At 41.5% G+C, this 15,837-nt stretch overlaps 1 protein-coding gene across 1 annotated transcript in view; it reads left to right on the top strand.

Annotated features, from left to right (window-relative positions):
- CSMD1 (CUB and Sushi multiple domains 1) overlaps positions 1 to 15,837 on the top strand; it is a 1,578,457-nt gene that overhangs the window by 1,353,819 nt on the left and 208,801 nt on the right. Inside the window, exons 33-36 of the mRNA XM_081517452.1 lie at positions 1,591 to 1,794; positions 2,651 to 2,775; positions 3,396 to 3,492; positions 13,984 to 14,088. Of these exons, the coding sequence (XP_081373578.1) occupies positions 1,591 to 1,794; positions 2,651 to 2,775; positions 3,396 to 3,492; positions 13,984 to 14,088 (531 nt within the window). The remainder of the gene's footprint in view (positions 1 to 1,590; positions 1,795 to 2,650; positions 2,776 to 3,395; positions 3,493 to 13,983; positions 14,089 to 15,837) is intronic.

Here is a 15,837-nt window from a genome sequence, read left to right as displayed (position 1 = left end):
GTCAGAGGCAGGGCCGGTCCTCCCGTTTCCCACTCCTTCAGCAAGTGACGTCCCGCCAGCTGGAATGTACTGTCAAGCTTTGCCCTTTGCTGTGTAATCTGTTCTTTACATTTCCAAGCACACAGTTGTAATATTAGACATTGGGGAAGGGTCAGTGCCCCTTCCAGCCCCAAATGGCTCCCCGCTCCCTGCCTCCCACCTTGGAGAATTGCTGGTCCAGTGGGAAGACCCCTGGAAAGGAGAAGGTTGGCTCTGCCCTCAGCCACTCCCACTGCCCTCTTCTCGCTCCCAAGTCTTTTCTGACAGGATGAGTCCCATAATTGTATGTTTTCTTATGGTATGTATTTTTTTTTTAATTTTATTATGATGACATGAGATTTACCCTCTCATGTTAATTCCTTTCAATCATTGTTTAAAATGAGCAGTTAGCATTTTGTAAAATTCGCAGTCCTTGGGGCTTCCCGGGTGCCACAGTGGTAAAGAACCCGCCTGGCGATGCAGGAGACGTGAGAGATGTGGGTTCGATACCTGGGTCGGGAAGATCCCCTGGAGGAGGGCATGGAAACCCACTCCAGGATTCTTGCCTGGAGAATCCCATGGGCAGAGGAACCTGGTGGGCTGCAGTTCACAGAGTCGCAAAGAGTCGGACACAACTTGGCATTCACACAGTACAGCATCGTTAACTGTTGGCACAGCTTTGTCAGCTGATCTGATCTGTAGAACTTGGGCATCTTGAGTGACTGCTGTTGAATGATAGCTTTGCCTTCTCCCCACCCCCCCACCTCCTGGCAACCACCATCTGCTCTCTGCTTCTCTGACTTTGTCTCTTAATTGCTTCCTATCCATGGGACCGTGCAGTATTTCTCCTTCTGCAACAGACTTGTTCCACTTCCATAATGTCCTATGGGTCTGTCCATGTTGTTGCAAGTGGCACAATTTCCTTCCTTTTTAGAGGGCTGAATAATATTCTATTGTATGTATTTATGACATTATTTGTGTATTCATTGGTGGACATGGAGGTTGTTTCCATAAGTTGGCTGTTGCGAATAATACCCTTACGTACATGGGGGTGCAGATGTCTCTCCAGGGGAGGGATTTCATTTCCTTCAGATAAACACTCAGAAGTAGAATTGCTGGATCATGTGGTAGTTCTGTTTTTAATTTTGCTTTTTAATCAACATGGCCATATTATAAGTAATCCTTTATATAGCAGCTCTTCTCACTAGAGTCTGAGGTCCTTGAGGATAAGCACAAGTTCTTAGTCATCCCATTATCAGCGGCACAATAATCTGGGTACTTAGTTAAGTTCAGTGCCTGAATATCACTCTGTCCTCATAAAGCTCCAATTCTCCATGTGCCACGTTTTCCTCGTCTGTGATGGGAATCTGAGGTGGTCCTCAGGGTTGATTTGAGGAGGCATGTGGATATGTAAGTGCTCCCTGAGCCGTTCCTCATAAAGACTGCAAAAGACATTATTAATTTCCACATCAGCAGAAAGTCTCCCTGGACTCATCTTAAATCTGTTTCCAAGGAGACACCGTGGCTTTGTGATGCAGACACAGATGGTTGTGTTGTGTGTCTTGCCTCTAGCTGTTCCACGGACCAGTGATACCCAGTGCAGCTCTGTCCCCGAGCCCAGGTACGGGAGGAGAATCGGTTCCGAGTTCTCGGCGGGATCCATCGTCCGCTTCGAGTGTAACCCAGGCTACCTGCTCCAGGGCTCCACGGCCATCCGCTGCCAGTCTGTGCCCAACGCTCTGGCTCAGTGGAATGACACGATCCCCAGCTGCGTGGGTAAGTGTGTGTCCCCACGGTGTGATCACTGGCGCGGGGTCCGCAGCCCCAGTTCACAGAGGCACTAGGACTCTCTTTAGTCCACGTAAATGGACTCTTACTCCAGACCTGTTTAAAGGGCAAATTATTGTATCAGAAATAATTGAGTAGCAGCCAAATCCTAAAAATCACTGTGTTTCATGAAACAAGTCATCAGATTAACAAGTATGAAACGTGTTTTCCTTTTTGATACTTATTAAGTATGCCATCACAAGCCATTGGTATACAACATAATTTCATTTGGGGGAAAAATCATTATAATGTTGATTTGTTACATGACTTGTATAATGCCCTTTTAATAAATTGGTGCTGATGAAGATCTGAAAAATAGTAGGTTAATGCATCCCAAATAACAAAGACATTGTTGGTGATAGTTTATTTGCTTCATTTTGTGTAAGGACCTCCAGGGCAATCATGATTAGCATTTGAATTCATTTGTGCCTTTTAAGCATCTCTTCTCTCTGGATTTGCTCACAAATCCCATTAATATCAGTTGGAGCTGCCTGTCTTCATATAGAAGAGAAAGCTCCACAGAGCTTCTTAACTTGTAGTAGAGCAATTACTCTGAGCAGAATTCACTTCAGAGATGCTGTTGTTGGGTACAGTGTCTGAGACTTAGCAGCATAGCAGATGATAATCTATGGTATTGATCATTTAAAATAAAACAGACTAAGTCTGACCTTGGCTACAAATGCCATTTAAAGTATCGTAGTCCATGTGAAACATCTCTTAATAGCTGATCACACAGTGAAGGAGCACCGAGTACAGAATCAGTGTTCTTCACTTTATTTATACTAAATGTGGGTTTGGCTTTTAGTCCCCTGCAGTGGCAATTTCACTCAGCGGAGAGGTACGATTTTATCCCCCGGCTACCCCGAACCCTATGGCAACAACTTAAACTGCATATGGAAGATCATTGTTACAGAGGGGTCAGGAATCCAGGTATGTTCACAAAGCCCAGAGGCTCCTAAGAAACAGAGCTCTGCCCACAGGCTTTTCCTTTCTTTGTTTCCCTCTTACTGTGTTGGTTACTCTAAATATACAAACCGTAACCTGTTTCTCTTTTCTCACCGTTTCTACCACGTGTTTCTAATCATGTTTCTACATTTGAAATTAAAGTGATAGCCTTTTAGAATAAAATCTATCAAAAGTGCCATTTGTGGAAATTTTGTGGATGTCATTTCCATGGTTTATTTTCTTTAGTTTTGCCTTACTCTCACATGTATATTTTTAATGTCATGAAAACCCCATTGGACTAGTCCAATTTTTTAATTTATTTATTTTTAATTGAAGGGTAATTGCTTTACAATATCGTGCTGGCTTCTGCCATAGATCAACATGAATCTGCTATCGGTATACATATATCCCCTTCCTCTTGAACCTCCCTCCCAACTTCCACCTACCCCACGTGCTAGATAGTTACAAAGCCTCAGTTTGAGTTCCCTGAGTCATACAGCAAATTCCCATTGGCTTATCTATTTTAATATGGTAGTGTATATATGTCCATTCTGTTTTCAGTCTGATTTTATTAAGTGAAGGACGAATATTGACTTGTTTGGTAGATTCAAGTGATCAGCTTTGCCACGGAGCAGAACTGGGACTCTCTGGAGATTTACGACGGCGGTGATGCGAGTGCCCCAAGGCTGGGGAGCTTTTCAGGTGAGATGAGCCGTCCGGAGCCATCACACTGTGTCAGCCTGCAGGGGCCACTCAGTGGTGACCTTTCCCTGGGAGACTCTCTTCTGTGCCAACAAGTTTCTCTAGTGCTGGGAGGCTTGGAAGGAGGGCCCCAGACCCTGGAGTGAAGGAGAAAGCACCGTCCGCCGCAATCAGGAGGCTGACGGACGGTCACTGTGGTGGGCCCCGTGCTTGGGAGAACGTGGGTTATTACCCTGTGGACGCAACAGGGTGTCTTCACTGAAGTCAGTTTTGTGTGGGGGTGGTTTGGACAACGAACTTTGTGTTGGCTGACTTCCTTTTCTCCTGTGCTTGTTAGAACTGTTTGATGCAGTTGGGGACCAAGCACTGAGGTTGGGGAGCAAGGGGGTCTGGGATACAGATGGAAGGTTGGGGGCAGACATGGAAACTGAGAACAGAAGTAAACATACAGAGGATGGGGACAGGGTTTCTCAGTGACTGGGCAGGGAGCTGGATACATAAGGATGAGAAAGCTGGCGTGGAGCCGGTTGTGATGGATTTGAACTAGAGACACTGGTGTGAACTCATGGTCTTCATATGTATAGCTGTGCATGCCTGTCCAGTAAGTTAAGTCATGTCTAAGTCTTTGCAATCCCATGGACTGTAGCCCACCAGGCTCCTCTGTCCATGGAATTTCCCAAGCAAGAATACTGGAGTGGGTGGCCATTTCCCTCTCCAGGGGATCTTCTCAATCCAGGGATCGAACCCTCATCTTCTGCATTCGCAGTCATGTCCTTTACCCCTGAGCCACCTGGAAAATCCTATGTACAACTGTACAGCTATAGACATAGAAGTGCGTGTGTGTGTGTGTGTGTGTGTGTGCGTGTGCACATATTTCCCACCTCTGTATCCTGTGAGGTGTAAGACAATAACCCCTTAGCAAGGAGTTACCCACCTAGTACCCAATTGTGCATTTCTAAAGTCACTTGAAGTACCATTCTCCCTTAAAGGCACTAGTGCTGCTGACTCTCAAGCTCTGGGAGAGAAAACCTGCAAGATGAGCCATTTTGTACAGAATAGAAATATGTGGATCCACGCTAATATACATAGATACATGCATGAGTGGAGGGAGTAAGAGGGAAAGCCTTCCCAAACTATAATAAATCTAAACTAACAAATCGGAAGGAGATGGAATTAGAGTTGCCGCTGGTGGCCATTAGGACATACACGATCCACGTGGGGAGGTCAGTGGAGGCTGAAGGTAGCATGTGAGGTTGATGAGCACAGACAGCCACAGTCTCTGTGCACCTCCTCACCTGTCCTCACGCATCCACTGCAAAGGAGGAAAGAAGTCATTCACAGTGAGAAGCCTGGCAGACACCACCTTCATAAAGCAGTCATGTCAAGATTTCCAGTAACAGGACAAGGTATGCACTGGTATACTGATAATGCTGCTCTCAGAATAAGCAGAGGAACAGAAAGGCTGCATTTGACTTAGAATTGCATTTGCTGTGGTGTGAGTCTTTCCATGCATGCACACCAAGTCGCTTCAGTCTGTCCGTGGCATTTCCTAGGCAAGAATACTGGAGTGGGTTGCCATATCCTCATCCAGGGAATCTTCCAGACCCAGGGATCAAACCTGCATCTCTTACATCTCCTGCATTAGAGGCAGGTTCTTTATCACCATCACCATCTGGGAAGCCAGTAAGCCCTTCTCCACCAGGGCTGATTTCAAACAGCCAGCACGATATCACTAAAGCTGAGTTTGGGAGGAAATGCCCTGAAGTAGATTCTGGAAGCCTCTGAGTCAACTCCCTCACCTCTGAGAGCGGGCAAACACAGTGGCCTTGGGAGAATACCCTCTTCGTGAATCACAGCCTTGTTGTGGCAAAGGGCCTTGCATTACTCAAAGAAGCTACGAGTCATGCTGTGCTGGGCCACCCACGATGAACTGGTCATAGTGAAGATTTCTGGCAAAATGTGGTCCACTGGAGAAGGAGATGGCGACCCGCTCCAGTATTCTTGCCTGGAGAATCCTATGAACAATGGGAAAAGGCCAAAACGTATGACACCAGAAGATGAGTAATTCAATGGACATGAATTTGAGCAACTCCAGGAGAGGTGAAGGACAAGGGAGCCTGGTGTGCTGTAGTTCATGGGGTCGCAGAGAGTAGAACATGATTTAACGACTGAACAACAGTGGGAGAATACAGCATCATATTTTGATATTTTTGCCGAAAATGTATCACCACCTGAATCTAGTCATGAAGAACATCAGACATTCTCTTTGGAGGTTATGTTGCTTTAAAAAAAGCATTTTTTTTTTTCAAAATGTGTTCATCTTTTTCTGGAGAACTCATTTTCAAGTTTGCCTGCACCAAGACTTATGACAGGGAAAACACATGATTAGTTACTGCACACCAGCCCTGTATGTTTTGTGTTTTAACTACTCCCAAACTTTTGTAATCTCATTGTCTAAACTTACGTCTGAGTGTAGTCTCAGCTTAAATATATAAATAATAAATTAATATATAATATATAATAATACATATTTATTAATATATATTAATATATAATACTAAAAGCATGAGAATTTCCTATGTAAACAATGACAAAAATCCTTTGTAGTGTGCATTTGATTAACATATAAAACTTTAAAGAAAAATATTACACATGAGCAATTTTTATTAAGTTTTAGTTTGTAAAAAAATTTAAATTCTAATTTTCTAAAATAAAAATTGATTTTGAAAAATATTCTACACACAAAAAGTACCTTGTATCTTTCAAAAGTATTGAGTTCATGAAAGGGAAAGAAAAACTAAGAAATTCTTACAGACCAAAAAAAAAAAAAATTCTCACAAAACTAAAGGGACACGATCATAGATGGATACAGTCATAGATGGAAAAGCTGTTGTTGGCAGATTGTCGAAATTCCAGTGATTTCTGTTGGATATATGGTCCTGCTGCCTCTATGTTAGTGTTTTTCTTTTTTTTAGAACACCTCTATTTTAAGAAATGCACACTAAATTTTTATTAAAAAAATACGTCACAATGTCTGCAACTTGCTCACAAAGGGTTTAGTTGCTCAGTTGTGTCTGACTCGTTGCGACCCTGTGGACTGTAGCCTGCCAGGCTCCTCTGTCCTTGAGATTGGGTTGTCATTAACTTCTCCAGGAGGTTTTCCAGACCCAAGGAGCAAACCTGGTATCCTGCACTGCAGGTGGTCTCCTGCATTGCAGGTGTATTCTTTACCGACTGAACTTACCAGGGAAGCCAGAGGGTTTAGAGTAAAATAACGTTACACATATCTGTATTGTGGATAGAGACCACTTCACATGTATATCTGTATGTGGACAGAGCTAGATATCATTATTATGTAATATATGGCAAGATAGTGAGTATATGGGAGTTTTTTGTACCATATTTGCAATTTTAAGTTAAAAGCTACTTAAAATATTTCAAAAAGAGCATTTTATAAACTTTATATGGAAGAAATGACACATCAGCCATCAAGTCTGAATATATTTTAAAATATAATACATGTTTACACTTTTTTGTTCCTGTGATAATTTCAAAATACTTACAAAGGAGAATATGAACCCATTTTAAAAGTTAGTTGTTGACTCAAAGCAAAGAAGAACGAGTAGTTGCTAGAGGTACACATTTCCAGAAAAAGGATTGGCTGACTTCTTGAATAAATTCAGGTTTTTGATTTTCTGTCTGGATAGCCATGTGTATGTAGGACTTATATTGTAAGCTATTTGAAATCATTTTTGGAAGTAGACAGGTGATAAATAATAAATGGACACCATAGAGCAAAGTTCATACCAATCTGTCTCTGACAAGCAAGATTAAGGGAGAGTAAATAGCAGTGTGCTGAGAGCAGCATCTGCGGGGCCTGGAGCACAGTCACTCAGCTTCCCACACGTGCGGTTCTATCTAGGTCAGTGAGACAGTGCCATCAAAAGTATTCTGCCGGTGGCAACAGTTTTTCAAAAATCCTTCAGCTGCATTTTGAACCAGGGGAATACTCTTCTTCCGTGAGTCCATTCTGAGCAGAGTCCCAAGCAGACGCCGCTGCAGGAGGCAGGCAGTAGCCAAGGCAGGTGCACATCACATATGTGCCTGAGGCATTGAGATCCAGCATCTTTTTTAGGAAAACAAATGATTATGTTTAGAAGTATACTTGCTGCAATTAATAGTAATGTTTAGAGGGGCCGTGATGATCCACTAAGCCCTTTCATACACACAGCGCATGTATGACTCACATATAAGGGATGGACTGTTATTTTGATTTCACAGAACTGGAACATCTTCAAATGTTTTCAGTAACAGGACTGATTTATGTCACAGTCAGCAGTGGAAGTGCGTTTTCCGATTCCGCTGCAACATAGTCAGGAAAGACAAAAAGTCAGAAGTGTATGTTGAGAACGTACATGTGGAAATGACTTGGCTGGGGGCTGGAGGTGATTAAATACACTGATTATCTGAAATCATAGGTAAAACCAAGCAGAAAGTTATACAAATGCTGTAACCAGAACTTACGTTTTGGATTAGTTAGATCATCATAATGACATTACATCAACTTTGTGCTTTCTGTAGGCATCACCCAAAATATACAGAAATAAAACATGAATGAGAGGACAGCAAGCATCCCACAATTTGAACAAAAGTGGATTAAAACTGGAGTTTCCATTGGGTGTTTCCTTCTTGTCTTGATGTGGGGGTGGATCGAGCTGGCCCAGCAAGCAGGTGCAGGCGGCACCCTGACCTCCAGGCTCCCTTTCCTCCTCGTCAAAAGTCCATCCCCACGTGCATGGCTGCATCCCGCTCGCTGCTGAGCAGACAGCACGTTACTTCTGGTACAGCCTAGATGGGGAAAAGGTGATCCTCAGACAGAAGACTTTCTGAAACAGGCAAGGTCATTCCACCTTGCAGGATTCCCCCATCTGCACTGTTAACTATTACTTAGTTTCAAAAAATGATCTCTTTAAATGTGTCTGCTGACCATAGGGATAGGCTTATGTTTTCCCTCTCCATGACTCAGTTTCTTAAAAGTCTGTCTGTCTGTCTATCTGTCTTCATCCATCAGCCAAGTTTGAGTAACAAAGGGGTTAAATCTGTAGTCATTTTCTGTTTATCATTCAGCAAACAGTTACAATGTCTCATAGTGAATTGTATACTCACAGTTCAGGTCTGAAAAGACCCCACCTCCCACAGACAACCCCACCTGGATATTCAGGGAAAATGGTTTGAGGTACTGGCCCCAGATCTCAACTGGGAAATTCGTCTTCCAAAGAATGTACACACCTGTGGGCGCACACATGCTTGTGCACACACACACAATCATTAGGGAGTGTAGCTGGTGTTTTCTTTTGTCCTCCATTTGTCCCTGTTCTTCTTCCAAAACAGTCAGGTAACACTTTGTATACTGATTAGCCAAAGACCCAGCCAGTGTACACATTACTAGTCCCAGCACATCCTCAAACTGAGGGTAAACTTTTATAAACCCAAAGAGTTTCTGAAAGACTACATGCTAATCCAAGGTTAATGAGACCTCCTTAATCTATTTTTAGGATGCAGTCCTCACCTGGAGTCATTGTTTTGCTTACAGCTGTTGGAGGGTCATAGAATTGTTTGAGTAGAGAGTGAAGGGCGACCGGGGATCTTGCCCTTGCAACATTGTTCATCTGTCTTGGATAATTACCAGCTTATTTCCTTGTTTTGTTATCTAAAATAGTACTTATACTATGTATGTCTATAATGTATGATATTTATACATTAGCATCAGCATCATCCATGAATTTGCCTGCACCATGAGGAGGAGTTTTACCTGAGGGGTGTCTCCTTCACACATAGGAAATGTGTATTTATTCAGAAAATGACTTGGATACAGTAGAATATCAAGCATGTACCCCTCGGGTAACAAGGGACTTAAGCTAGCTTATTGCTTTCCCATATTATAATACATTCTGGTAATGCATCCTAAAGGACATCTGGCTAAAGGACATCTCCTCTTCCTCAGGACCTTGCAGCACCATGGCTCTGTTTTCACCCTCATCCTTAGCATCTCTAAATTCCCCTGCTTGTCAGTTGCTACAATGCAGGCTAGAACATTTTAATTAAAGGAAGCATTATATAAAATAAACCTGCGTTTTCCTTTCCATGTATGTTTCACTGAAATAATTTGCAGATTTCAGAGGGAATATTATTCAGTATGAATCATACAGGGATAAAGAAGAGAATATATGGTCAAAAGCAACCTCTTCTGAATAACATATTACATCAGATCTACAGTCTGTTTCCCCAACCTCCATATGACCTGTAGGTTGAGGCTTTACCCTTCTTTGTTCATGGCAAGTCAGGAAACAAATAAAAAAGCAAATGATTACATTGGTTAAAAAAAGCAACGTGAATAATCAAATGCATGGTAAAGCATAAGAATGTGTGTGTTTTCACTGATATGATGAAGACATGCTGCATCTGTCTGAGGAGGGCAGATGAAATGTGGAGCTTCTTGTTGTTCAGTTGCTCAGTCTTGTCTGTTTGTGACCCCATGGAGTTCAGCACACCAGGCTTCCCTGTCCTTCACCATCTCCTGGACTTCACTCAAACTCAGGTCCATCGAGTCAGTGATGCCATCCAACCATCTCATCCTCTCTTGTCCCCTTCTCCTCCTGCCCTCAATCTTTCCCAGCATCAGAGTCTTTTCCAGTGAATCGGCTCTTCGCATCAGGTGGCCAAAGTATTGGAGCTTCAGCTTCAGCATCAGTCCTTCCAATGAATATTCAGGGTTGGTTTCCTTTAGGATTGACTGGTTTGATCTCCTTGCAGTCCAAGGGACTCTCAAGAGTCTTCAACACCACAGTTCAAAAGCATCAATTCTTCAGCACTCTTCCTTCTTTATGTCCAGCTCTCCCATCTGTACATGACTACTGGAAAGACCATAGCCCTGACCATATGGGCCTTTGTCGACAGAGTACTGTCTTTGCTATTTAACACGCTCATTTAGGTTTATCATAGCTTCCAGCCAAGAAGGAGTCATTTTCTAATTTCATGGCTGCAGTCACCATCTGCAGTGATTTTAGAGTCCAAGAAGAGGAAATTTGTCATCGATTCCGCAGTTTCCCCTTCTATTTGCCATGAAGTGATGGGACTAGATACCATGATCTTAGGTTGTTGTTTTTTTTTTTTTAATATTGAGTTTTAAGCCAGCTTTTTCACTTTCCTCCTTCACCCTCATCAAGAGGCTGTTTAGTTCCTCTTTGATTTCTGCCATTACAATGGTATCATCCACTATCTGAGGTTTTTGATATTTCTCCCTGCAATCTTGATTCCAGCTTGTGCTTCATCTAGTCCGATATTTCACATGATGTACTCTGCATATAAGTTAAATAAGCTGGGTGACAATACACAACCTTGACACACTCCTTTCCCAGTTTTGAACCAGTCCACTGTTCCATGTCCTGTTGCTTTTTGACCTGCATACAGGTTTCTCAGGAGACAGATAAAATGGCCTGGTATTTCCATCTCTCCAAGAGTTTTCCAAAGTTTGTTATGATCCACACAGTCAAAGCATAGTCAATGAAACAGAGGTAGATGTTTTTTCTGGAATTCCCTTGCTTTCTCTGTGATAAAGCAAATATTGGCAATTTGATCTCTGGTTCTTCTACCTTTTCTAAACCCAGCTGGAACATGTGGAAGTTCTTGGTTCACATAATGCTGAAGCCTATCTTGGAGGATTTTTAGCATAACCTTACTAGCATGGAAGATGAGTGAAATTGTCTGGGTGGTTTCAACATTCTTTAGTACTGCCCTTATTGGGAATTGGGATAAGGATTGACACTTGCCAGTCCTGTGGCCACTGCTGGGTCTTCCAAATTTCCTGACATACTGATTGGAGCACTTTTATAGGTTCATCTTTTAGGATTTTAAATAACTCTGCTGAAATTCCATCACCTTCACTAGCTTTATTGGCAACAGTGCTTCTTAAGGCCCACACTTCACACTCCAGAATGTCTGGCTCTGAGTGAGAGACAACACCATCGTGGTTATCTAGGTCATTAAGATCTTTGTTGTACAGTTCTTCTTTGTATTCTTTCCACCTCTTCTCTATCTCTTCTGCTTCTTTTGCTGCTGCTGCTGCTAAGTCGCTTCAGTTGTGTCCGACTCTGTGCAACCCCATAGACAGCAGCCCACCAGGCTCCCCTGTCCCTGGGATTCTCCAGGCAAGAACACTGGAGTGGGTTGCCATTTCCTTCTCCAATGCATGAGAGTGAAAAGTGAAAATGAAGTCACTCAGTCATGTCCGACTCCTAGCGACCCCATGGACTGCAGCCTACCAGGCTCCTCCGTCCATGGGATTTTCCAGGCAAGAATACTGCTTCTATTAGGTCTTTACTATTTCTGTCCTTTACTGTGCCCATCTTTGGATGAAATGTTCCTTTGATAGTTCCAATTTTCTTGAAGACATCTCTAGTCTTACCCTTTCTGTTGTTTTCCTCTCTCTCTTTTTTTTTTTTTTTTTTGCATTGTTCATTGAAGATGGCCTCCTTGTCTCTCTTCGTTATTGTCTGAAACTCTGCATTTAGTTGGGTATACCTTTCCCTTTCTCCCTTGCTGTCGTGTCTCTTCTTTCCTCTGCTATTTGTAAAGCCTCCTCAGACAACCACTTTGCCTGCTTGCATTTCTTTTTTGGTGGATGGTTTTATGCACTGCCTCCTGTACAATATTACAGACCGCTGGAGGAGGGAATGGCAAACCACTCCAGTATATTAGCTGTGAGAACCCCATGAACTGTATGAAAAGGCAAAAAGATACGGCACTGAAAGATGAGCCCCCCAGGTCAAAAGGTGTCCAATGTGCTACTGAGGAAGAGCAGAGGACAACTACTAACAGCTCCGGACAGAACGAAGCAGCCGGGCCAAAGTGGAAACAGTGCTCAGCTGTGGATCTGTCTGGTGATGGAAGCAAAATCTGATGCTGTAAACAACAGTATTGCATAGGAACCTGGACTGTTAGGTCCATGAATCAAGGTAAATTGGACATGGTCAAGCAGGAGATGGCAAGAGTAAACATGGACATCTTAGGAATCAGTGAACTAAAATGGAAGGGAATGGGTGGATTTAATTCAGATGACTGTTATATCTGTTACTGTGGGCAAGAATCCCATAGAAGAAATGAATAGTCCTCATAATTGACAAAAGAGTGCAAAATGCTATACTTGGGTGCAGTCTTAAAAATGACAGAATGATCTCAGTTCATTTCCAAGGCAAACCATCCAACATCACAGTAATCCAAGTGTATGCCCCAACCACTGATGCCGAAGAAGCTGAAATTGATCAGTTCTATGAAGATCTAGAAAACCTCCTAAAATTAATACCAGAAAGTGATTTTCCATTCATCATAGGGGATTAGAATGCAAAAGTAAGAAGTCAAGAGATACCTGGAGTAACAGGCATTTTTGACCTTAGGGTATGAAATGAAGCAGGCCAAAGGCTAACAGAATTCTGCCAAAAGAATGCAGTGGTCATAGCAAACACCCTTTTTCAACAACACAGGAGGCAGCTTTACACATAGGCATCACCAAATGGTCAATACTGAAATCAGATGGATTCCATTCTTTGTAGCTGAAAATGGAGAAGCTGTATACAGTCAGCAAAAACAAGACCTGGAGCTGACTGTGGCTCAGATCACCTGCTCCTCATATCTAAATTCAGTCTTAAACTAAAGAAAGTGGGGAAAACCACTCAGCCAGTCAGGTACAGTTTAAATCAAATCCTCTATGTTATACAGTCGAGATGATGAATAGATTCAAGGGATTGGATCTTGTAAACAGAGTGCCTGAAGAGCAATGGACAGAGGTCCATAATATTGTACAGGAGGCAAGGAATAAAACCATCCCGAAAGAAAAAAAAAAAAAGGAACATCTCACCATGCCTGGAAAAAGAACATAGCTCAAACTATAATGATCAAAGCCAATACTTTGGTTAAATATGTGACGATCAGACAAGCTACGGGCATCTGTAAGCTGAAACAAATATCCGCAGCGTTTTCTTTTTTTTGGAAATATAATTGACTTACAGTTTGTGTTTGCTTCGGTGTACAACAAAGTGATTCTGTTAAATATGTGTATATTTCCAGATTATTTTCTATCATAGGTTATTATAAGTTACTGCATAGAGTTCCCTGTGCTATACAGTATATCAGTGTATCATTGTTGTTTGTCTATTTTATATATGAGTGTGTATCTGCTAATCTCAAACTCCTGACTTGTCCCTCTCTTGCCTCCCTTTCCATTTTGGGAAACTTGAATCTATTCTCTGTATCTGTGAGTCTGTTTCTGTTTTGTAATTAGATTCATTTGTATTGTGTTTCAGATTGCACACATAAGTGATATCATGTATGTCCTTCTGTGACATACAGCCCTTAGTGTGATATTCTTATGATTTTATAATGAGAGAAGCGAACGCATCCCTGATATTAAAGTCCAGCCTGCATCCCTTCCTGCAGGTACTACGGTGCCAGCGCTGCTCAACAGCACATCCAACCAGCTCTACCTGCACTTCCAGTCGGACATCAGCGTGGCCGCTGCTGGCTTCCACCTGGAGTACAAAAGTAAGCTCCCCTGTCTCTGCATCTGGCTTTTGCTGTGACGCTGAGTGATTTTCTTAAAGGGGAAATGGATCCCTGCCCTTATTACACGGTGAAATTTTGTTCTCAAATTATGTTTAGACGTTCCATGTAGTTGGATTCTACAAAACCAATCTCTATGAACTATATTGTTATTATATAACTATTAATATAATATTTTGTTATATAATTGTATCATAACACTATAACAATTTATTGTTATTTGAACTATATCTTATTATATTATATTGTATAACATAATTATATTGTGAAAGAAAAATTTATAGGGAAATGAAGAAGTTAGGATCTGGAATAATTAGCTAAAACATTGGCTTTGCTTTCAGGCTGTTTGTGTTAAAAAGAAAAAAAGTACAAAATACCCATTTGTAATATTACTAGCTTTTCTTGTGAGTGGTAGAAAATACTCAGATAAGGATCCAAAAATGTAGACGTCATAATTTCCAAATAGATTATGGTCATAAGCTCTTTCTATTTCTAGTCTCAGAGGTTGTTAGAATGGGACCAGCAGAGAGCAGCCCCTTCAGTGCCTACATTTGTGTATTATTCATTTTAATTGGAAGAAGGTAATGCAAAGGAGATGTTAACCTTTTAAAAAGTGGATGCGAGACTGAGTTAATAGTCTGATAAATGGGATGACAAAGGTCAGATTCACAAATCCACTTTGGCGTTTGATTATGCAGGTAAACCTTGTAAAAGCAAAATCAGAATTTCCAGTGAGAGTGAAGTTTATTTTAGGATGTGTTTTCAAGCACTAAAATGCTTAATGTTGATATTCATCTCGTTTAATAAGCAGTTGCAAATAAGCAAATACATGGATAAGCTTTAATAAGTGATCCTTTGAATTGAGATAAACAGTTTGCTGGAATGTAAATGCGTGCATGTATTTGAATGGCCAGATTTCCAGCTGATGATAAATATTCTGAACCAGACACAAACCACAGGGCTGTTTTGCATTCCGGTTGAATTTCCTTACTTATTACCGACATTTGTATGCAAGTTCATTCCAATTTATTTGAATGGGACTGCATTAGTGACAGCATAAAATGATACTGTGGATGTTATTTATGTAGAATATGTCTGGGAAAATCACTACTTTGATACATATGGTGAACATCTGTAGATAGGAAACTATAAGCCTGATTTATGATGGTGTCAGTAAATTCACTAATATTTTTAGCAGCATTAGATTTGATCAGTGTGCCCGTCTCTTCCTCTCAAAGTGATCTTGTGGCTTCTGACTCGTCATTCACTCCTTATAGAAAGAGGAGCTACTGAAATAATTAGTCTACAATTACCGTGAAATATTATCCATGACTCACACAGACCTCAGCTCCAACAATACATTAATAGTAATTACCTGCATTTCATTTTATTCTCAGCCAATTAAATTCATTAAAAGAAAGATGAACATATTGCTTACTGAAATTAATCTTGTTCAAGGATCTAAGGCCTTGTTCCATTACCTAATCTATTTATTTTTTTACCTGGCCACACAGAATGCTACGTTTTCTTCTGTGAGTTTCTTTGCTGAGTCATTGGTTTTGGACACATGGTATTCTGAGGATCATGCCATTATCTTCGATGTATTTAGAGGCAGTAATTTCTCTGTTCTAACTCTTTGTGTCAGTTTAAAATTTGGATTATACAAAGTGTTTGTAGAATTAATCTTATTAAAGTGAACACCAAACAATGTAAGAATTGTTGAAGTAAGTT

Source organism: Giraffa tippelskirchi, chromosome 8 (assembly GCF_054371585.1).
Source record: "Giraffa tippelskirchi isolate mGirTip1 chromosome 8, T2T-mGirTip1v1.2.pri, whole genome shotgun sequence".
Lineage (NCBI taxonomy): Eukaryota > Metazoa > Chordata > Mammalia > Artiodactyla > Giraffidae > Giraffa > Giraffa tippelskirchi.
Note: the sequence above shows the minus strand (reverse complement) of the source record. Positions and strands in the feature narration are given on the sequence as shown.